Source organism: Gymnoscopelus braueri (assembly GCF_963280865.1).
Source record: "Gymnoscopelus braueri genome assembly, chromosome: 17".
In the NCBI taxonomy this organism is placed as follows: domain Eukaryota; kingdom Metazoa; phylum Chordata; class Actinopteri; order Myctophiformes; family Myctophidae; genus Gymnoscopelus; species Gymnoscopelus braueri.
In genome coordinates, this window is record NC_137617.1 from 28023426 (window position 1) to 28048779 (window position 25354).

The 25354-nt window shown below is 43.6% G+C and overlaps 1 protein-coding gene across 1 annotated transcript in view; it reads right to left on the reverse strand.

The window, feature by feature from the left end:
- The window catches only part of ca10a (carbonic anhydrase Xa), a 223671-nt gene that overhangs the window by 165400 nt on the left and 32917 nt on the right, over positions 1 to 25354 (reverse strand). Inside the window, exon 2 of the mRNA XM_080454908.1 lies at positions 25196 to 25270. Coding sequence (XP_080311034.1) covers positions 25196 to 25270 — 75 coding nt within the window. The remainder of the gene's footprint in view (positions 1 to 25195; positions 25271 to 25354) is intronic.

The window sequence follows — 25354 nt, forward strand, 5'->3', positions numbered from 1 at the left end:
AAAGAGGTCTCTGCCAGGTCAGGCAGGTTATTGTGGACCAGCAATGTTCGGAATTCGTCAATCAGGATGAAATATGAAGAATCAGACGGATCTGTCTTGATCACTTGATTATAGAGATAATGTGTACCGATTTGCGTGATGTTTGGACAACATTTTTAGGAGTTACTGTATGTGTGTTTTGCAAACATTGGCCTCCTGGTGGCGCTGTAATAGGGCAATGAAGGGTGGCATTTTTTCCTCAATGAAGTGTGAATGTGCGTGCAAAGTTTCACTGCAATCGGACATGTTCATGATTTCGGCCTCCTGGTGGCGCTATAACAGGCCCATGTGAAATATTTGGGGCAGAGGTTCTGCTCTGGCATCCAGTGTGTGCACAGTTTCGCTGCCATCAAGCAAACGGCGCCGGAGATTAGCTGTTCACAGACAGAAGGACACCCGGACGGACGGACGGACGGACGGACGGACGGACGGACGGACGGACGGACGGACGGACGGACGGACGGACGGACAGACAGGGTGCAAAACATAGTCTCGGCCATGCCTTTCGGCAGAGACAACAAGAGCAAATCGACATAATGGGGACATGTTTCTGGACTAAAAGTGTTATATTGTGGTTGGAGTAAGAAAGATATGAATGCATTATAGACATGGGATATGTAGCAAGTCGTACCGCGGGGGTGTATGTACTGTATGTGGGTGTTTGTGTGTGTGTGCGTACGCACTAGCATTCATCCCATGCATATCGACACTGCGAATGTGTCTCTACGTGCGCGCACGTCTGTGTTCACAGGTGTGTAAGCGTGTGTCAGCTCACCTCATTGTGTCAGGCTATAATTGCTCGGAGGCATCGCTTCACTGGCTTTGTGAAGACAGACACACACGGAGGGCTGTGGGCTCCAGCGCCGTCAGACCTCTGCAATGCGACCTTAACTGCAGGGCCGTTTCGGCAAACAATGGGACAGGACTGGAGCGACAGGACCATGAGAGCCACACAGATCACTCCACTGCTTCAAGGGCCTGCTGATTAATGGGCTTATTTATCATAATCTTTGGTCTTTTGCCAGGGGGGAGATGAAGGATCAATGTTTGAGGGGGGCAAGGCTTCAAAGAAGGGGGTGGGTGGGGGCTCTCTCCTTCTTTCGCTGTTGATCATTTTGTCTATTTTCTCCATCCCTCTTGCTTCGCCCATTCCCCCCCCCTCTCTCTCTCTGTGAGCTGCTGGACCAGATTAAATTGATTTATATGATACTCCTCTGATTTTCAGCACAGCCCCAAATGTGATCATTCAGAATGCCAATACCTCTTGGCCTGTCAAAGGCGTTTAACACATCCACCGCCAAGGGCTAATCTCATAATGTACTCACCAGTGCCAAGGTTTTATTGTTGTTTTTTGTTTTTTTCAGGTCGCCATAGGCCCCGTTAAAATCCTTTAGATTGCCCAATCCACTGTTTGTAAACAACGGGCACATGTCCTGGTGTCTACTCGTCGAGACCGCGTGTCAAACGGAGCCGCCATGTTTGAGTTCTGATCGTTTATGTTAACATGGGAAATGCGAGGATGAAAAACTACATGTCCTGTACAGGTTTTACAGGGCTTTTTGTGTACGACTTAGAATGAAGGCAGACGGGAAACAAAAAACGTGATCGCACTTCCGGTCGATTTCGGGTGGTGTTACACTGAAAATGGTCCCCCTGGAAAATTGGAAAAAAAAAAAATTTGAAAAAAATTAAAAAGCACCACAGCCCGTAGGCTACGGGATCGGCGCTTAACCGTTGGATTTAACGGCCCGTAGAACTACGGGCCCGGCGGTCAATGTGTTAATAGCGGTGCAATACTTACTGACTCCCCATTGTTGTGTGCTGCAGACAGCCAAGAGACGTGCCGGACTGCCAGTGTCCCACTTCCTCGCTCTGTCTTCCTGACAAACTCAGCACGAATACGTATGCATCTCCATTATCCCCATGGGGATCAGAAAGGTCTGTCTGTCTCTTTGTCTATCTATCCTTCCCACAGACTGTGCCCATCAAGTAACCACACAGCATTTTGGCCAGGTTTTATAACAGACAAAACAGACACAGGGCTGTGTTTTTTTAAAGGGTTTTTAACATTTGAGCTTCACTCGTGCTCTCCCAACCTGATTTTTTTAGAACGAGCATAAATATAGCTGTGTAATTGCACCGAGGGAGAAGTCAAGTGGACCAGCAAATCACCTTATTAGTTCCTAGTTGGCAAGATAAACGCATTCACCATGAAGCGTAATATTTGATTCATTTTCTGAAAAGCATGACTTTACTTCCTGTTTACCAGTCCTCCCACCAGAACAGAACAAAACAAGAGATTAGATAACTAATAAGAGAGCTGTGTCCAGGGTCTAGCTGAACTAGTCTAGACAATATTGTTTTAGTTTTTTTATTTGAACTGTAAGTACATTTACTCAAGTACTGTACTTAAGTACAATTTTGAGGTACTTTTACTTTACTGGAGTATTTCCAATTGTCGATACTTTTACTTCTACTCCACTACATCTCAGAGGCAAATATTGTACTTTTACTCCACTACAATTATTTGAAAACTTTAGTTACTAGTTACTTTGCAGATATAAATGATTACATTATAAAACATATATTAACCACTTCATGCATATTTTATACCTAGGCTATTTGAAAATAGCCGATCTATAAGCTCACAACGCGTCGCGATGCGACGCGTTGATACCAATACTTTTGTACTTTTACTCAAGTACATTTTTAATTCCGGACCTTTCCTAGAGTACTTCTACATTGCAGTATTGATACTTTTACTTAAGTAAAACATTTGTGTACTTTTTCCACCACTGGTTACGATCGCTAAAAGGGAAACTAAAAGACACAAAACTATAAACTGAATCCAAATAACAGAGTGACGGGGGGAAGTATGGATCAGTACCACAGAGGGACGAGCCATATGCTACAGGAAGAGGAAACAAGGAGAGTGGAGGTGCAGGGGCTGTGATGCAACAATAACGAAAACCGCATACTGAACACATTCCACAGAAGAAGCCCCGGCTGGGTGAATTGTTCTACAGCAGTGGAAGCCAAAGACAAAACAGAACCACATTGAATGCACCCAAACAATGGTGGAAGAAAACACAGCGGTGGAGAGAAGCTCATATAAGAAGACAGGCTCCTGAGGAGGTACGATGTACTGCAGAGGAAACATGGACAAGCAGATGTGGAGCACATAGAAACAAGCTGGCGGCCGCTGGTAGCAGAACACAGCACAGCAGACAATTACATTGTGTTTGCTCTTTTTATGCCATATGGCATTATTCACTAACGTGAAATTATGCATAACATATAAACACATGCACGTCGTGTGCGTGCACAGGCAAAATACATACAGTATCTAAGGCTCGACATCTCGATAAAAAAAAACACATGCCACGTTTGCCAACAGCTACAGTATGCACATGAGTGCATTTGTGCAAATGTGCGTGCGTGTGCGGCCACACACACACACACATACACATGTTTGTATTACTATACTTATGAGGACATCAACACTTTAGGACAGCCATGTAATGAACGCCATTTAAAAACAATTATTGCCATTTTTAACCGTAAGCCTTAAGCCGAAAAACAGCAGATCTACAAGCCCACAACGCGTCGCAGCTTATAGATCAGCAATTTTTCGGTGCATGGCACTGGCGCGCAACTAAGTATAAATCATGTTTAACGCTAATTCCAATCCCTAAACCTAACCTCTAAATGTCTAATCCTGACCTGAATGTTTTTCTAATTGTAAACTTATCTCTAAAGAATGTTTTTTTAACTATAAAACAACTATTTGTCTTCAAACTCTACTATACTTGGTCCTCGCAAGTATAGTCACACACACACACACACACACACACACACACACACACACACACACACACACACACACACACACACACACACACACACACACACACACACACACACACACACACACACACACACACACACACACACACACACCAGCCTGATCTCCAGAGATTACCGTAACATTGCACGGAACGAGTGCACTTCATTCCGTGGATAGCCGCCTCGGAACTCCCGAATTGCGTGCATATGTACGGCGAGTCCCACGGTGGGCGTAACCAGTCGCAACCCGGAAAAACCCGGAAGCAGAGCAGTCCCCACAAAAAAAATTACGATTCTGTGCCTATCGGTACATAACTCAAACGACGCTGAGTAGGCACAGGCGAACGTCCCACCGTTCAGGACGGCAACTCGGTCGCCTTAGCTCCCTCGGTGGTCCTTCACGGGGTGACAGTTCGCCTGTGACTGCGCGCCTCCGAAATGGTTTTGTCACAAAGGGAGCGCCGTACCATATGCACGCAATTCGGGAGTTCCGAGGCGGCTATCCACGGAATGAAGTGCACTCGTTCCGTGCAATGTTACGGTAATCTCTGGAGATCGGGTTGCACACACACACACACACACACACACACAGCCTCCCCTCCATAGAATCTGTATAAGCCTCCAGTGTTAAACTAATTAGATTCTTGCCGATAATAAGAAGATTCATTGGGGGAAATACCATATATTTAAATTGGTCTAATCCTATGGATTTAGAGACTATTAAAAATGACTGGGACGACAATACTATAATAGTATTAAGGAATGTAAGGGTGGACACGATCCAGTGTTTAAGACCTATTATCTCTCTCTGAGTAAAGGGGGTGAGAGAAGCAGCTTGTATACTGTCAACAATATTTACCCATCTGCCATGTGGCAATTCATATACTACATGAACTCTGTGAAGGTCTTTACATAATTCTGTAGTACTTGGTGCTAAACCAACAGATGTTGGTAAATAGTCTAGCATGGAGGCCATAAAGCAGATTAGGGAAATCATATGTATTTACGTCAGGATACTACACCCACACAGTTTCATAGATGCATGGCTTAAATCCAAGCCAATGTAATATTATTACGTGGGTACACAGGTTATGCCATGTAATGTCAATAGTATTGCTACACCTGTGCTAGTGATGTGATTGATACAATAGGGCAGGGGTTCCCAAAGTTTGGGTCGCGACACTGACGGTGGGGTTGTGAAATTATTTTGGGTCATAAAAAATATTTTACAAAAAAATAAAATGTTAACAGAATGAATTAAATACAATCTAAAAATGATTACAAATAGTACATTTTACCCATCTCATTAGGTACTGTAAATGTGATTGATTGAATTCTATATTAACAAGATTATTAACAGTACAAGTAGGCCTACAGTCAAAAGTCATTTATGCGCACCGAACATGCAAGTTTATGTACATAAATCACCTCCACGGTTAGGTGGGGTCGCGAGTCGATGGCCGCATTATTTTGGGGTCGCGGGCTGAAAAGTTTGGGAACCCATGCAATAGGGCAGAAGACCAGCAGTTTGATAGGCCATGGACAGTGTAAAATCCTCAGTTAACTCCGAGCGTACACATGGAACCAAATGTGTACACTCTCTGAGTTACAGACCCACAAGGGTCCATTTGGTCCCTAACTATCAACCATTTACTGTAGCTGGATACCCCCTGGAACCCCCTCAAGGACCCCTGGGGTTCCCCAGAGTCCACACAATAGGACATATCAGGGGTTAGGAGCTGTAGGCTTTTGATCTTTGCAAGGAAGGGAAAAGGAATATAATTCTGGATTTGATAAAGGTATAGCATGCTCGCAACTGTTATTTAACTAGAAAAATCAGACAGGTCCGTCTTGATGACATGACTATAGAGATAATGTATACCGATTTGCGTGATAAAGGACAAAATCTGTAGGAGTATTAGATTTGTTTTGCAAAAAACGGCCTGCTGGTGGCGCTATATAATAGGCCAATGTGAAAAGGGTTTCACGGCAATCGGGCGCTGCGTTTATGATTTTGAGGCAATTTGTTAAAAACGAGCCACTCCTACAAACCGTATGCCAATCTTAGCCAATCAGGATGGAATATGAAAAATCGGACAGATGTAATGTAACACATTTGAGGCAAAGGTCTCGGCCACACCTTCGGCCTGGCGGAAAAAATTAACCAAAAACATACTAGTACTAGGCCTACATTACACACAGTTTATCGAGTCTTGATGTGATGGCATGTATTTTATTGGTGTACGATAAATCATTTTAACTTGAATAATTTATCTAAGGACATATTATTAACTTGGCATTAGAGGAATTTCCTTCAACACCATGGATAACACTCTTATCGGAGCCCCTATAGTAATAAAAGATGATCATATATCTTGCTCTTTTGGGTGGCTTTGTCTCGTATCTGTATTATTCAAGAACATGTATTTCAAAGAGTCACTTTGGCTCTTTTCCCATTGTGGGTTGTGGCGGCATAAAGGTCACAGAAAGCATCGAACGGTTGTGAAAAACAGGCCGGAGTAATAACCCCCCCCGCCCCCCACCTCAACCACTACCATCCTTATACCCTTGAGTAAAGTACTTAAAGGGATACTTCACTCTCGGGCCGGGGACACATTTAAAAAAAATATTAAAAATAAATGAAAAAAGTTATGGAAAATTCATGGCCCCCTCACGACACGCAGTGTCCTACTAATGTGTGAGGGGGCCATGAATTTTCCATAACTTTTTTCATTTATTTTTAATATTTTTTTTAAATGTGTCCCCGGCCCGAGAGTGAAGTATCCCTTTAAGCCTGTTTACTGTACTGTACTGTACTTACAGTAGTTGTGCGGGTGTCACAGCGTGACCTGCTATTTTTGGTGCACGTCGACACCCACACACAACAAGTGTGTATAACTAATGGCTCTTTTCCACTGCAAAGGATAAGCTTCCGTAACCCTTTTTTTTTTCTTCCCACAACCACCCCTGAAGGTAGTTTCGAAGGTACGGGGAGGTACGCCTCATAATGTGTCACATCGTGACTGCTATTTTTGCAATTTATAACGATTTTTTAAAGTATACGTTCTGAGTAAGAGTAATGGGTTCTCAGAACTTATAGAACTACCTCCTGAGTAGGTCCCAAATGAGGTTCTGAGACCTTTTGGGTCCTATTTTTCACCCAAGTCGCGCTACCCACTATTTGGATAGACGGTGGTTTTCGAATCCGCTATGCGCTTTCCCGCAGGCCAGAAGATAGGGCCCATCATCTGAAACCGAGCAGCAGTAGCACATGGAAACAAATCCAAGAACTCGTGAGACATGTTTCCCGGCACGGCACAGCACAGTTCACTTTGTTCCTGTAGTGGAAAAGAGCCATTAGATTAGGCTATAACCTCAGTTGTTCCAGTGGACGTGCTCAATGCCCAGCAAACAGAACACAGTGTGTCTGCACTGGGCAGCTCCCAGGCATACGTGTGTGTGTGCGTGTGTGTGTGCGTGTGTGTGTGTGTGTGTGTGTGTGTGTGTGTGTGTGTGTGTGTGTGTGTGTGTGTGTGTGTGTGTGTGTGTGTGTGTGTGTGTGTGTGTGTGTGTGTGTGTGCATGCATGCGTGCGTGCTGCCTGTCTGCCACGCCTGCCAGTACCGAGTGCCGCGCTATGAGCTTGTAGACCTGCTATTTTTGAAAAATCTTGAAAATTCGTGGCAAAATCTTGGATTCTATCTTTTTTAAACCGAACATGTGTAAAATATTAAGTTCCAGGAAAACCCCCAGAAGCAAAGATTTGAGTTACAAATGTCCGCAAAAAAATGAAAAAATATCAAATATTTGCACAACTTTTCGTGATTTTTCAAAAATAGCAGATCTACAAGCTCATAGCGCAGCACTCTGTGCCGCACTATGAGCTTGTATATCTGCTATTTTTGAATAGCCAAATAAATCTTAATATGACACACAGATGCGTACCCGGTCTTAGAGAGTTAAGAGCAACGGCGAGTTCAGTTTTGAGGTTAATGTCCTTTTACAGTACAATACATTTTTCACGTCTCTATTTTTGTAAGCGCTTTGAATAAAGGACAGAGTGGTACCATGGAGAAGTACATGAAAGGAAAAGAGGAGAACACGACCCAAGACTGAGCATTCTTCCTCCACATCCACTTTCCGCGTTTTAATGAATTAAATATTCATCATCAATCCTTTTCCCATCTCTGACCACATGCCAACAAGTACAGATACACACATACTCACTCACACATGGGCTACAGTACACACGCACGCACGCACATACTAAATCACGCAGACCTCTCTCCCTTAGCTTTGATTTGTGTTCTAGATGCTGGTCAAACCAAAATGCATTTGTCTGCTCTGCCTGTAGCAGGAGAGTTCAGCATGCCTGCGCCCTGCCCCTGCCCACAGCTCATAAAAAACGCAGGCTGAATTTACATCAGGGCTGTGGCCGTGGTGTAAATCGTTCCCCATGGGTCTCTGGGCCTGACAGGTCGACACCACGCCCCGGAGGCTGAAATGGATGGAGTCAAATGAAGCAATGGTGATAATGAAACTGGTATTACCTGGGTTAACCTGTTCAGACCTGGAACGCATCCGTGTCATTTTTTGATTTGAGCTAAAAAAGCAGTATTTTACACTTTGGGCTATTCAAAAATAGCAGATCTACAAGCTCGTAGCGCGGCACCGAGTGCCGCGCTACGAGCTTGTAGATCTGGTATTTTTTTTTTATCTTGAAAATTTGTCCAAATCATTGAATATATATATTTTTAAAGCAAACATTTGTAACTCAAATCTTTGCTTCTGGGGATCTCTGGAACAAAAACATTTTTTTTAATATTTTTCTTGTATTTTTTACATATTTTTTGGGCGGTTTCACCGCCCCTATATGTGAGGTTTGGACATCGACATTCGATTGCACCCCCCCAACCCTGCGCTGTGATTGGCCACCAGTGTACCCCCCTAACCCTGCACCGTGATTGGCCAATCACAGTCTATTCAGGACTGTGATTGGCTAGTGAAACAGTGCATAGCCCTATAAATAGGACTATGCACTTAAATAAAACACATTTATGGTTTTTTTTAAGTTAGGGGTGTACAATGGTTGGTCCACAATATTACTTTTCTTTAAGTGAACTTCCATCACTGTGATGACCACTGTGACCATACCACCCACTTCACACTGGGTGTGATTTTTCATTTTTTATATCTTTTATATTTTCATATTTTTTATGTTTAAAAAAAAAACTATAGGATTTAGAAAACTTTTTTTGAATCGGTCTCAGGTCTTAATGGGTTAACCTATGAGTGAGCAGGAGCCCCTGTTTGGATGGGAGTGCCATGTGAAATGGTCAAGGCAGGCACTGAGAAATGAAATGTCTACTGGACCCTGTGAAGGCAGTGAAGGCAGTGAAGGGGGATTTTGTCACCATGATTCATAATACCGCTTTGAACCCTGCAGGCTGTTATTCAACTCCTGGGTTGGTGCTAAAATTAGATTTCCAAGCCAGTTAAGCTCCCATAAACTGAGTTTTAGAATGTTACAGTTTAGGGCCTGTCCTATTATAAATCGATTAATCCATTGGTTTGGTTTTAGTTTTAATACCTTTTAACATGCTATATTAATTATTTCTTGAAAACCGATGAGCACATTTCTTGTAAACTCCAGAAATAACACCCTTCAATTCTATGTCTATTCAATAGCCAGTAGCCATTGTGAATGTTTGGTTTTCAACCTGAAAAGGCTGAAATATGTACTGTGTGGCAAACACAGTACATATTTGTCAATTAAATAAACTAATCGATTATGACTATTAGTCAGCTAAGAATTTCTTTAGCTGAGGACATTTGCATTTCTATTGCACAATCTCTGCTGGAAGATTACCAAATTGTTTTCTTATTGTGTTTATACAGTGATGGCTGAACACTGATTTTATAGCAGGAAGCACAAGAGTGAAATGGATATTTGACTAGACCCATTACGAGTTTGATTTGTAAAGTAATGGAGACCTTCCCCCTGGAAGCTGTTCAACGATTGATTGATTTGGAGTTGTACAATGGCTGCTTTTCTGATTATGACATAGTAATCGATTCGCGGCTGTTGCCATGGAGAAGCCTTGATGGATTTAGACGTTCACAGCACAGAAAAGTGTTTGAAAGATGGGTCTGAAAAGGTTTATCTGAATGCTGAAGTGAAGATGAAAGAAATCAATCTGGCCCATGTGCCATTCATTCTGATCACAGCAACATGACCATTGAGAAATGTCTTTTAAACAGAGAAAATCAAATACTTTATGTCCAAAGCAAAAAAGAAATACAGTGGTTGCCGGCGTTCGCGAGGAGCAATGTGTATTATTATGGATGGCTTTGGTGGTGGATGTGCCAAAAATATGTCTGGTTCATTTATTTTATTATTTCTGAGGGTTGAATTGATTTTGCAATCGAGTGTCACATGGATTTGACATGGGTGCTCAATCAGACAGCGTGAGGAAAAGGTTACTCCAAAAGAGCGCACAGAGTGGAGGCTGCGTTCAGGCTGGCTGGCAAAATCCGATTTTGGCAGCAAGTTTTATCACGTCTGAGCAGCAAAATAGCACATGGAAAGAGATTTTATGTAATAGGATTTTGAACCACATCCCTAGGTGGTTTTGAAATGCGATTCAAGTATGATTTCTAAAAGATGCGTCTCAGTCTGGGAACTCGGACCCTGAAGACTGATTTATACTAGAGGTGTCAACGAATATTCCATCTTCAAATATATATCCAAATATAAAAAATAAAAGTTTGATTATAAAAATTCGAATTACAAAGAAAATCTGCTTTGCGAGTTCTCGTGAGCCATCAGTCTGACAGACTGTGAGCAGCTCCGAGTTAAGCTCAAGAAATACACGAACTGCGAGCTGATCTACAAGCACAGCAGTTCCTTGTGGGCACAATGCGTTGTAGACAAATGTAACCGGTATAGTTTCTATCTCTGCGTTGTGTTGATGGACTTAGACGGACCCAGGACTCTCTTTGGAGACAATCTCCATTTATTATGACAAGAAATAACATATAACACGTCTCCAGGTTAATTCGGTTTGTAGTGCAAGAACTCCTCTCGTTCAAACACGGAAATACACAAGCACCAATATGACATTGATAATAAAATACAACATACCTGACGAGAAATAACATATAACACGTCTCCAGGTTAGTTCGGTTTGTAGTGCAATAACTCCTCTATGAACAAAGCCAAACAAACACTGTATAAGTCATTTGCAAGTACAATTCCCATTTTGTCATACAGAGAAGACTACAAAAGACACCCACCTCATTCCAACACGGAAATACACAAGGAAGAGGTGGAGGTGTGGCAGGACATTTATACGGGGGACCAAAGGAGGAGACTTAAAGGAGCTGTGACCACTAATGCACTATGTATTCTTATACACATGAACCATGGAGAATTAAGTCTGGTAGAAGCACTTATTTGTATCACATTTTGTGTAATTATATTATTAACACTGTTACACAAATCGAGCGCTCTGCTCACAACTGACATCGGGCGTTTATTTCTATTTCGCTGTCGGTGTTTGCCGGGTGGTCGGCGTTCGCCGGATGGTTATAGCGTTCAGCTTTTTAGCCGGACACGAACGGTGCAATCGCGAGTTGAGGAACGGTCCGGAGCGCCTAATTTTGTAGCGTGGCCGTCAACGTCAGAGAAAACGAGCGCTCCTTTTTCAATCCAACTGATTTTCCGATCGTACTGTAACATAATACAATACCCATGACACACACACACACACACACACACACACACAAGCTCGACACACAAACACTCACCGTTTACATCTCTCATATCACACTGCACTGGGCTTATTGCAAGCCCTGTGAGATTGAACACAGCAACCCTCCCACACTCTATGAGCAGCACACATAATAATAAGAGAAAGAAAATCACTGCAGAACAGTGGAAGCACGACGCAGCGGTGAAAGAGAAATGAAAGAGGAAAAAAGTGAGGGCCCGTGTGGGGAGGGCGTAAGACTTATGTCATTATCTGCCTATCCCAGTTTGAATCCCACTGTGAATTCCCCGTGCTAATTTGTCTTCTCGTCCTTGCCCGGTTTCCTTTAGCAGCGGGGGGACATCCTGCACGGCGGATCTCTTCCCTCATTATCGCCCCGTCCCGCCGCGGAGTCCGACAGGAGTCGGGGTTGAAACCGCGGAGGGTTCCCGCTGAGGAGCTTTGTTTAAACAGTGTCGTGCTGTATTACCCAGAATCCATTTCCACCTGAAACCCTCCCTGCCCCTTTCCTAATGACAACTCTCGTCTTAACCGGAGAGGAGAAATAAAACGGAGCAATGCATTTACATTTCATGTTATCTTTCCCTCAGAGTGGAGGCAAAGGGGAAGGGCAGTGTGCTATTATAGGCAGAAAGGGAACTAGGCCGGACGATAACTGGTCAGATGGGTGGGCCGTGTGCATTTTCTGTTTATTTTAATGGTCAATTAATCGATTGGGTTCTTGCTTGATCAATGGAACGAACATAGTATACTTTAAGTTATTATGTAACTGTATCACAATGAAAACTCACTTTTAAAGGATTTAAGAAAAAAAACGACCATTATTCAAAAAAAAAATTAAAAAGTTGTGGGCTCTCTAATGTTATATTATTTAAAATGTTAGTGTTTTTCCAATTATCTGGGCGCTTGCAATACCCTCGTGGCCGACCAGTGGTGCCCGGCCCCACAGGTTGAGAATCACCGCGCTATAGTTCATCATGTCTGCGACCTCCATTGATCTGTCTGCGTTTGATGGAGCCGGTGTCTGCCGGTGTCCGCTCCACTCCGTATAATGTCTTTACATCTCACACACGTGCTATGCACACACTATGCTACGCACGTGTGCTGCCGTTCTGCCTCCATAAGCCAAACAGAGAGCATGCAGTGAGGTTGCCATATCCGTCCCTTGAAATAAGCAATTGTCCCTTATTTGGAAACTGAAAGACGTGTCCCTTATTGCATTGGTTCTCAAAGTGGGGTCCGGGGACCCCCAGGGGTCTTTGAGGGAGTTCCAGGGGGAACCAAATGGACCCGTATGGGTCTGTAACTAACCCTAACGGGGTCCATTTGGTTCCATTTGTACACTCTCAGAGTAAAATTAACATTGATTTTACAATATAAATTGGGGTCCCATGAGATAGAAATGCCATTAAATGGGGGGTCCGTTAGCCTAATGCATGTCAAACTGGGGGTCCTTGACATGAAAAAGTTTGAGAACCAACTGCCTTATTGAACTGATGAAGGGACACACTCCTCATTCCTTATTTTTAGGAATCAATCGATGACACATATGTTACAAGTTCAAACAAGCTCATATATACTATAATGCAGGTTGTAACCACTTAAACCCTCTAGAGTTGTCTCTGTACTTGGACTGCTTTTTTTCTGTCTATACCAAATAGCCAATACACAAGCTCAAAATGCGTTGCAACGCGACACGTTGTGAGCTTATAGATCGGCTACTTTTGGCTAATGTTCCCCCCAGAATGTGGATGCCGGTGTTCAGGTGGTTAATATAATATACAAAAACTGTACATACATACATATATATATATATATATATCTAGTCGCCACCTTATTTTTCTAGAAATGAAGGAACGCCCGGCCGGGCGTGCCTTATTAGAATTTCAGGTAGTTGGCAATCCTAGTATATGCAGGGAGCTGGAGTCCTGCAGCTTTATCTCCACATCGCTCAGAGGTGCAGCGCCGCGACAGCAAGGCGGGTACGTCTGATGATATAATACCCACACACAGGCTCTGCACTCTGCAATCGTCCCACTCTGCAGGTCCCCTGAGACACAGAGGTAACATCAACACCGAGTCGCTCTATAGCCAGTGTTCCACTCGTCTGCCTCAATGCGGGTCTTGATTATCTTTGAAAAATCTTTGGAATATCTTCCTCTAAAATTGCATATATACGTCTTCACGGGGTAAATATTCTATTAGTCTTCCGGCTCCGAGATACTAACTGGTAAAAGCGTGGAAAAAAGAGCAGTGTTGTGTCATAAAGCCACATTGTGGCAGCAGTAAGCAAAATCTGTCCTCATGCACCAGATTGCCATTCGTTCTTTCCCTGGGGAACGCGTGCAAAATGCCTCACTTGGCAGTACAGGTGAGAAAATTGTACTCGACGCCATTTACCAAGCCGAGGAAAATCACAGGGAATATTTGGAGAACGCGCGAGTACGAGCGTCAGCAAAATGGCGGCTCAGCGGTGCTGCGCGATTGCGTTAATTCTCCTAAATAATACCACTCTGAGGGGGATGAATACACGTTGACCGTTTATTTTAGGTATATACTGTACCGAAAATAAACAGACGAGAGGAATTGGACGTTATTCCTCCGTAATCTTTTTTGTCCTGTGTTATGTAATGTTGAGAGGCTGTTTTGCCAGAATAACCATCCATCATCTGAATACCCATGATTACATGAGAAAATCCACATTCTCCACTATGAGAATCTGTAAGTAACCCATGCTATAAGCTTTGAAAAAGACCCTCTTTTGGAGGGTTTTTCATGTTCAAGCTTTGAGAAGACATACTGTTATGTCTGCAGTATATGCATTCATGTCTGCAGAATGTAAACGTTCAATCATGGTGTCTGTCTAAGTGCTGCTAGAACATAAAATGGAGTATAAAATGCATGCACTGCTCAGATAACTGTGTAGCCTACAGTATGCTCAAGGGCCATCTCAAACCAACAGCACACAGTACACTATCTTCTCTGGGGCCAGTGGGAGCATGTAATGCCTTGAGAGAGGCCAGTTGAAATGCAGATTTAAAATGAATGGCAACTATGAGTGTATCAGGGATTAACACATCATCTGAGAGCAAGAACAAGAGAACGTAATTGACAGAGAGAGAGAGAGAGAGAGAGAGAGAGAGAGAGAGAGAGAGAGAGAGAGAGAGAGAGAGAGAGAGAGAGAGAGAGAGAGAGTGAAAGTGAAAGTGAAAGTGAAATGCAGGGAAAGGTGGTGAGAGAGAGAGAGGGAGGGAAGGAGATCTGATTACAAAGACATCCCGAAGACAGTAATGGAGACAATGTATATAAATCGTGCCCCAGACAACAGGGTTTGACTCAGCATATTTTCAATGATCTTCATACATCACAAGTCGTACGTTATTTTCCACCGTCAGAATGGACCCGTTGGCAGCCTTGTCCTCACCTGAACGTTCCAAACTTTGTGACCTTAGCTTCCTGCATGTTTGTAACCATTTTGTTCTGGGGAAATGACATTAAACTATCAAAAGAAACAGCTGGTGGTTATCTAGTGACAAAAACGCCCCCATACAATATTTGTGTTCATAATTATTATCATGAACAGGGTTGTAACAGGATGTTGACAATGGTTTTCACATGCCACCTAAGGACAAACAGTCTGGGTCTGGGTTGGAGCAGGCCGTGTGCCAAAGCCTGGTGACAGTCAGCCAGGCACTGCGGCTGCAGACTATACAGTGTGTGATTGGCAGCCGACCAGGGCTCCACAGTGACCCGTGGAATGGAGGGATTTAAAAGAGGTGAGGGAGCTGCCTGCGCCCATCAGTGGAGGGTTACCGCCAACCATGTGTCATATTTCCAGACTCACCGTGTTTTATTTTTTTCCCTATATGCTTTTAATGAAACCTCCCCAACCTTCAACTCTGTTCATCCCTATGTTTTTATTCGCTTAACCTCCACCTCCACCCGTTAACACTTTGCTCTATAGTCGAACTCGGACTCAATATTTTTTTCTCCCTTATATCCCCTGCTCTATCTCGTTCCTTTTTGCTCTCCCCTCGTCTCCCCCCCGTCTCCTCTCGTCTCTTCACCTCTCTGCACTGCTGTCCATCTCTCTTTCCTGTCAATCTGCTGAGGGTAAATAAAGGGGAGGTTATGAGGGGCCGTCCAGCCTGAACCCCCATCCATCACACTGCCACTTAATACCCACAGCTGTCACCGTGCGCGTGACACTGTGAGTGTGTGTGTGTGTGTGTGTGTGTGTGTGCGAGAGAGAGAGAGATAGAGAGTCTGTATGTGTGCGAGTTTGCGTGTACATTTTGTGTGTGTATGCTTTTATGTTGATCTATTAAAAGGCGCTACTTGAAATATTTTCCTAAACAGTAGATGATAACTCTACCAGACATATAAACGTGGTGGTCATTATACCTTTACATGTAGTCCCATATGTATTTCATTTACGGGACCCACCAGGAAGAATGTAAAATATAAATATTTTTAAAAAGAGAATCTGGCCCAAATCCTGCTAAATGCTCCCCAATGATAGAACAAAGCAGCTTTGGATTCATGGTGCCGTTTGAAATGGCGACAGCAGCATTTTATTGTTATTATTAGAATTGTATCGTTACACGTGTGTGTGTGTGCGTGTGCGTGTATTGCAGTATGTGTAAGGAGGCCTCTTCCTATATTAAAATTGCCTAAATGGATGGGTGGGCGGTTTGGTGGACCGCGCCGTGGCCCTATCGGGGCCCTCGTCAAATGCACATTTTCAACATGCACTGATGTTGCCGGCTGGTCAAACACAACAGATACTGTGTCTAATACATATGGAGACTCCATATTTGGGCGTAGCTGCATTGAAAGCTCCTCATAACTGCATTGAAAGCTCATCATAATTATGCACTGATGTTAGACAACATCGATTTGCTCATGTGGCCCCTGGGGCCTCTGATATGCCTAGAACATATTACAAGTTCAGTCCAATGACGCTTTTACATCATCAACTCCAGCTTCTGAGAAAAGGGCTAAAACTCCAGCTTTAAGGGTCAGAAAAGATGCTGAGAACAGGCAAGACCAGGCAAGTGGAAATAACCAAGCAGCGACAAAGCCATCAGCAGGATGCTGTACATCGGGCTGAGGAGGATACACAAGCAGCGCCTTGCCAGAAAGCGGACGTGGCATGCTGCAAGTCGGGCTGCTGAGACACATCGGGTCGGATCGCCGGTGCGACATCGGTGTGAGGGCTGCGTAGTGGTGGCCGAACTCTAGATGTGAGAGGCTTGCATAGCGGCCCGAACCTCTAGTACTGCAAGACTGAAAATAGGCTAGAATGAGTGTTTTTAGTGCCGTCTCTTGGGCTTGTCGTAACTTTGCCTGCTATGACTACCAATGAAGGGGATAGAATCACAACGGTATTCCCCAGAGGGACTGTGTGTCTAACTTTGAAAATGTGAATATGAATCACTGGATATTATGACAGAAAGACACAAAAAGCAGAGGAGGATTCTTTCTTCGCGACAACAAAAGCATTGATAATGAACACGCTACACAGCACAATGACAATTATTGTATTAAGAATGATGGTTCTGTGAAGAAGTCAGAAACTTGAGAATGACGAAGTAAAGAATGCACAATTATTTGCCCTGTCTGGATGCCTCAAAATTTCAAATACATTTTCATCAGTTCATGTACTTCATAACATAAGAGTTATGTCAGATTCAGTTGTATGTGGACTGTGAGGAATAATTTAGGCCCGATAGCTATTGTTCTGGTACAGCCTGTCTTGTTCTGGTTCAGCTCGTCCTTAAGGACGAGCTGAACCAGAACAAGACAGGCTGTAGCAGCTAGAGTATAACTATGGTCTGATTGATCCCTGTGTTCGTTGGCAGAACTACCTTACCACTGATCTGTGTCAGACTGTCTGTCTAATGTACTTCTCCCCATGATAGCATGTATATTAAAGCAGTGGTTCTCAAACTTTTTCATGTCAAGGACCCCCACATTGACACTTATTAGCCAGTGGACCCCCATTTGAAAATATTTGCCAGGGACCCCCATAAGAGAAGATTATTTTTTACGGCTCTAGCAGTGATTCTCAACCATTTAATTCCAAGGACCCCCAGTTTGACGTGAATTAGGCTACGGACCCACATTTAATGGCATTTCTATCTCTGGGACCCCAATTCATATTGTAAAATCAATGTTCATTTAACTCTGAGAGTGAACAAATGGAACCCGTCAGGGTCCATTTGGTTCCATTTGTACACTCTCAGAGTTACAGACCCATAAGGGTCCATTTGGTTCCTATCCATCATTTAGCTGGGGACCCCCTGGAACCCCTTCAAGTACCCCTGGGGGTCCCCGGACCCCTTTTGAGAACCAATGAGTTATAATCATCACCATCTTGAATATTGTCTCTGACTCCTATTGCCTCATCAATTACTGATTGATCCAGAATTCCACGACAAACTGCCAATCGGTAGGTTGTGTGGGTTCTGTTGGAGAGACGTGGTAAATCTAGAGGAAGTTTATTGATGTGCATGCTTGTAAATGTGTATGGGCGTCCATCTTAGTGTGTGTGTGTGTGTGTGTGTGTGTGTGTGTGTGTGTGTGTGTGTGTGTGTGTGTGTGTGTGTGTGTGTGTGTGTGTGTGTGCGTGTGCGTGCCAACTTGTTTGGATTGCCATTGAAATCGCTACTCTGCAGTCTGTCTTAAACCAGTACACATGTCATCTGATCCAAGCACCACCAGACATTGCTGTATAGTTCTGACTGGCACAAGCAGTGAAATCGCAGCCCGAGATCAAACGCATCACATCGACGGAATCTATCCCGCCGAATCCACGAAGACCTCTTTTGTCCTGCAACAACAAACATTTGAAGAGAAATCTGTCAAGCAGCTGTGGATGATCTGAAATGCTACCCAACCTCCATCTGTGTGGATAGTACTCGGCTACAAATTGTTGAGACTTGCACGGTTGCACCACAAGACGTGTTTGACGTGTACCATGATGTACCATGATGGAAATAAGCTCTCGATTTTTTTGTGACAGATACGTACAAAAAATACCAGTACATGTTCATGTACATGCATTTTTGTCAATAAAAAGTAAATCAATCAAAAAGACTAAACGTTGCGTAGCTCTACATATCAGCCTGAGTGGCATCATAGCGACGCAGAGCAAGTTATATTTCAGCCTGATTTAAGTTGGGAAAAAAATATCTCCTGCAGCTGTCGCCCCAGCCCTCAAACTGTTTAGTCAGATTCTCGGCTTCCGTGGAAACAGCCTCTGGTGCGCCGTGTCGGCTGTCACAGCCCATCTCTCGCTCTCCACCGGCAATAATCCCATACCTTGGGGAGGTATATGATCTCATCAAATCTATAATGCACCCTAACACATATCCCATGATGCCTGGCTGGATGTGTGTCTGTGAATCATACTTTCTATAAGTGCAGCGGGGGCATTTTTTGTAGGTTATAAATTAGAGCACGATTAAAGCAATTAAAACCATGAAATGGCAATGCTTATGCCATATCATGATGCCCAAAATCCCAGCAGATATCTAGTCTCATGTCATGGTATTGATATTAATACAGATATATTGCCCAGTCCTAGTTGGTGAAGAGTTGTAATAGATACATTTTCCTCTAGATAAACCCATGGGAGAAAATCATCCATGCGCCCTGCAGTTTGTCTCGGTGTTGCTTTAATTGAAGAGTTTTACATGCCAGGAACATACAAAGTAGCTGCCAATTACCCCCCTCCATTGATTCAGAGGAGGGGCTCAACTGGAGTATTAAGCAACTAGACGCGTCGCAATTCAGGGCAATTGCAAAGTGTGGTTGCGCCGACGCCGGTCGTGGGCTGCGGCCGCCGGGACTCGAGGAATACGCTGGGAGGAATACTGTCGGAGGCTGCGCCAATTACATTGTCACGTCTCTCATGAGATCACTTGCGTTTCATTTTGAGAGGATCGATCCACCCCGAAATAATGTTTTTGCATTAAACGGTTACGTTTTGCGCATTTGTGGCGCACCCCTATGAATCAAAGTGGAAATGCTTTTGGGGATCCGTTGAGTAAACCACCCTTGACATGTGATTCAAATTTGGGATTGACTGGAGGTTTCGTTTGTGATTTGTGGCCTTTTTTGTAAAACGGGCCCCTCCCGCTAACTTTGGAAGCCATTTAAGGACGAACCGTAAGGACTATCAAAATTCAGCTTGGAGACGTTTATGGCATGGGTCCAGAGATCATGTGTACCGATTTTTGTGAAATTTGGACAAAATATGTGGGAGGAGGAGCTAAAAGTGTGTTTTGAAGAAAATTCAAAAAGGCGGAAAATCTATCCAGACGGAAATGGGCGTGTTGTACATGGGGAGTTGCGTCATGACCCAAGGAATCTAGGGAAAAAGAAATTTTGATTTTACGACCTACGGTTCAAGAGTTATAGGCCAAAAGGTAAAGTGGGCTGTTATAGCGCCACCATGTGGCCGACTGGTGTGATTTTTTTTTAAATAATTTTGCAATAATCTATTAACCTCCCCTCCAAGTCATGTAACTGTAGCCCTTATGGTTACCGAGAAAAAAATACTTGAATGGGAGTTTTTGCAATTCCCATTAAAGTGGATGGGGAAATTTAATGCACTAATAAATCAATATCAAAAAATCTATCCAGACGCAAATGGGCGTGGCCTATATGGGGAGATGCGTCGTGACCCAAGGAATCCAGGTGAAAAGAAATTTAGATTTTACGACCTACGGTTCAAGAGTTATAGGCCAAAACGTAAAGGGGGCTGTTATAGCGCCACCATGTGGCCGATTGGTGTAATAATTTTTTCAATAATTTTGGACTAAATTATGAACCTCCCCTCCAAATCTGGTAACTCTAGCTCTTACGATTTCAGAGAAAGAAATACTTGAATTTGAGTTTTTTCACTTTTCCATTAAAGCGGATGGGGAAATTTAATGCACTAATAAATCAATATCAATTAAACTATTTAACCAATCTCTTAGCAAAATACAAGCGCACGATTCCAGGTCAAGACGGTCATTTTGAGATATGGCACAACATTGGGGGATAAAAACTGTGGGAGGAGATGCGGTCTAAAGTATTGTTTATCTAGAAACAAATAAATAAAGTATCCCTAGAACTATAGTCTGGTTGCCCTGTTAGGGCAACCACACTAATGAGCTTTTAAGGGGATTTCTGAGCACACTTGCTTTTTGGGCTTAACAGCTTGTGGCCTCAGAACACAGTAATTGGTAGCTGGTTCCTGTCCCAGTGGGGCGTTATAGCTGAAACACCTCTTATTTGTTAATCAGCTCATGAGCTGCCAGAAATTAAAAAATGCAATAGCTTGTTTGATGACTTTAAACAAGAGAGAGAGAGTGAGAGAGAGAGAGAGAGAGAGGGTTGGGGGCTAGATTAAATTGAATTCTGCTAATGAGAAACTGCAACAAAAGGCTCTGACAGTGTGAAAGATGCTGTGATAGTGATAGATGCAAGCTATACTGTGCAGATGTAGGTTGGTAACTTGTTCACATGCTATGTATATTATTTAGATAGACATGTACTGCAGTGGTGGAAAAAGTACTCAAATGTTTTACTTACTTTAAGTAAAAGTATCAATACTGCAATGTAGAAGTACTCCAATACAAGTTAAAGTCCCAAATTCAAAATGTACTTGAGTAAAAGTACAAAGTATTGGCCTTAAAATGTACTTAAAGTACAAAAAGTACAATATTTGCCTCTGAGATGTAGTGGAGTAGAAGTAAAAAATATTGGAAATTGGAAATACTCAAGTAAAGTACAAATTCCTCAAAATTGTACTTAAGTAAATGTACTTAGTTACTTTCCACCACTGATACTGTACTGTTTGCTTGCCCACAAATGCCAAGAGTGGTATTAAGATAGCATATTTGTTTAGACAGATTAGCAGGTATTTCTTTGCGCTATACGCTTATGCACAGTTACACTTGTTTGCTACGCTTGTCATTTGTTGACTAGGCTTCACGCCACTTTACTCTGATCCTTACTTGCACTTTGTAAATCGCTCTGGATAAGAGCATCTGCTAAATGCCTCAATTGACAGCGCAGAGGGCCATGATGACAACAGAGCGTTGGCACCGTTGTCAGCAAATCCAGCGTCAGGGTGATAAAATCTGATGTTTGCACTTGTTGGAGAGATCAAGAGCTGTCCCGCCACGCTTTGCTATCAAAAAAAGACCCAAGACCATAACACTACTGTGCTCTATTCAGTGTTGCCAGATTCTGTGAGAGAAACAAGCAACCAGGTCTAGGGAAAACCAGCCCAAAAGAAGCGACTATGGGCTACATGAGCACTTTAACATATACATCAGCTATTTGAAAATAGCAGATCTACAAGCTCACAACGCGTCGCGATGCGACGCGTTGTGAGCTTGTAGATCGGCTATTTTCAAATAAAATCTTGCGGGGAAATTATAATAAGCAGATCTGGCAACTCTGGCTCTATTCTCCCTTTGAGACCGCACTACACAAAGCTCACGCCAATAAGACACTTGATACAGAGAACGTATCCCAAATTGATCACTTCATCAACAACCCCCACCCACCCTACTTAGAGAACGTCTGAATTATAAAACCTAAAAGGACACGACGAGAGGTGGAAGAATGTGGCAGATCGATGGCAAACTGGCACCGTACTTGGCAGATCTCTCTCTCTCTCTCCCTCTCCCTCTCTCTCTCTCTGCAACTTCTGCCACCTCCACTCCATCTCTCCAATTTCCCATGTGTGTTCCCCTCCATCTTTGCTTCCAGACCCATGTCATTAGCCCAGGGTGGGACCTGCCATGGTGTGTGTGTGTGTGTCTGTGTCTGTGTCTGTGTCTGTGTGTGTGTGTGTGTGTGTGTGTGTGTGTGTGTGTGTGTGTGTGTGTGTGTGTGTGTGTGTGTGTGTGTGTGTGCGATCGTGCATGTGCATGGATTGCGTGTGCAGATGGGGGGGAGAGGGCTGACTGCCAAATGCAACTGGAGAAACTAACAATAAGCTGCTGGCTGCGCTGTTGGACACACTGACCCAAAAGCTTGTTCCACTGCTGCACAGTGGACTTCGTGTCCAGAAAGGAAGAGTTATATATACAGGGAGGGGTTGAACAACTGAGAAGTCTGTAGGAAAATGACAAAGAGGTGATGAGACACATTCATGCGCGCGTGCACACGTATATAGCAGGGGGTATGCTCCATAGAAGTCTGAAATAACAGCCATACAGAGGGCGATCAGCAGGTGTGTGAGCTGAAAGGTAACTCACTCACTTGTATTCAGACCGTCTCTGCTCTACCCCGCAGGACAGAGCCGGCACCTGTGACCAACAGACCCCTGCTTCTAGATCTCTCTCTCTCTATTGCAGCACCCCCGCTTGGCAACACCCCAACCACACACACACACACACACACACACACACGCACACACACACGCACACACGCACATGTTTGTATTACTATACTTGTGAGGACATCAACACTTTAGAACAGCCATTTTATGAATGCCATTTAAACATTTTTAACATATTTAAAACATATTATATCATATAACACATTTTTAACAGTAAGCCTAAAGCCAAAAAACAGCAGATCTACAAGCCCACAACGCGTCGCGCTGCGACGTGTTGTGAGCTTATAGATCAGCTATTTTTCGGTGCATGACACTGGCGCGCAACTAAGTATAAATCATGTTTAACGCTAATTCCAATCCCTAAACCTAACCTCTAAATGTCTAATCCTAACCTGAATGTTTTTCTAATTGCAACGTATCTCTAAAAATCTCACAAGTATAGCAATACAGCAATACAGCAATACAGCAATACACACACACACACACACCCACACCCACACACACACACACACACACACACACTTATGATCACATGGATGGTCGAGTGAACAAAGGGACATAATCAAAAAAGGGCAAAAATGTGCAGACACACATGAAGAATATGCTACAAGCTTTTTATGTCTTGTTAGAAATGAGATATTTTCATGTGCATATTGCCAATAGTATATTCACTATAGTACTGCTAATATGAAATCCCGTCCACACACTCATTTGCAAGTGCAACCCTGCACTCCAAAGTCACAACTCACACTGCATCTCAACAAGCCACTTTGGGAAGGGCTCGAGATTATTTTAGTGAAGAGTAAAGCACACAATCGTTTGGAAATGCATGCGTAACGCATTCTAGCTTCCTGGAGAGAACCTGACATTGTGTAAAAGATATGACATCGGCCTAACATCGGAATATTTTTAGAGGTAATTTGGGATACTCATAAGGTTAAATCTTAAGACACGAAGGAGGACGGTGCAGGGGCAAGTGAAGATCGGTGCAACTGCGGCTTTTAAAAAACGCATTTGACCTTTATCAAATGCTAAAGCTAATTGGGGGAGCTCCAGAGGGGTAAGCAATATTCCAAAAGGTCAGCAGCAGTGACACAGGCCTGAGAATGGGGATTATGTTAGCTTTGGTAAGTGTGCGAGGAGAATGCATTAAGCTACTCTGCGGCGCCATTTCATTCTGCAGAGGGTTATATTAGGGACATGCAATCTGCTGTTAACAAATAGCCATCAGCTGTTTTGAAATGCACTAGAGATACCCCCGTGGTTTTGATAATAATTTACTACTGCGCACCCAACAGTAAAATGTCAGCGTGAAAACAGCTTAATGTTTCATTTAAACCTCTTCATTCCCTCTGCGATTAAAAAGTTGATTCAGTGTAAGAATGTGTCCAGTCAAAATCATTTCCCTTGGCCTCATTCATTTCGTGCTACATTTGCAGTGAAATTAGTATTTCACTTCTTTTTTATGTCTCAACAATGAGATAATGCAGCTATAGAGACCACGGTACCTGCAGCCCGGACCACAGGAGAGTCATGAATAGTCTTTAACCGCTCCAGCTGTTGTTTGGTATGGTGGCTAACAAAGTAAGTGTGCCACTGAGGACTCGCGGTGGTGTTGGCTGCGGAGATAAAAACGCTCGGTGGAGAAGCTAACAGCAGACGTACAGACAAACGAGTTCTTGCGAGGAGAGTAGTTGTCTGCTGTCAGAGACAGACTAACATGGATAGAGGTATGCATATATGTGCGCATGTGCACACACGCGGGCGCACGCACGCATGCTAGCCTAGCACGCACGCTAGCACGCACGCACGCACGCACGCTAGCACGCACGCCTTAGTCCTGCAGGCTTTATCAAAAGGCACTCCAGCTCAGCAGAAAAACACATCTTGGGAAATAATTGGCCTGACACGCACACATACAGGGAGATGAAAGGGGTAAGAGAGAACAGTGCGTGCCTGTCAATCAATCATCGAAGAAAACAACCTCAACTGTGCAGGAAGGGCACAGAGGTCTCTCTCGTCAGAGAGAGAAATAAAACGCCCATGGCAAGGTGGCCCCGGCCGCCAACAGCAGAAACATGCAATAAGCTTTAAAAAAAAGTAGGCTCAAACACAACAAACACAGAAAAATAAAAGAGAGTATTTCCTGTAAAACTTCAGTCATCACTGTATCGTTATGGGGGGCTTACCTGGAACAAAGCTCCCCTGCACGACCTCCTTGTACGCCCACCATCCTTCGTGAATTTTGGGTTGACTCGGTTGCGCTGTAGGGGTGAGAAGAAGGGGAACACAGAACGAGCATGTCAGTCATTCACATCTGAAAATTGCCAAGACAGAGAGATGACAGA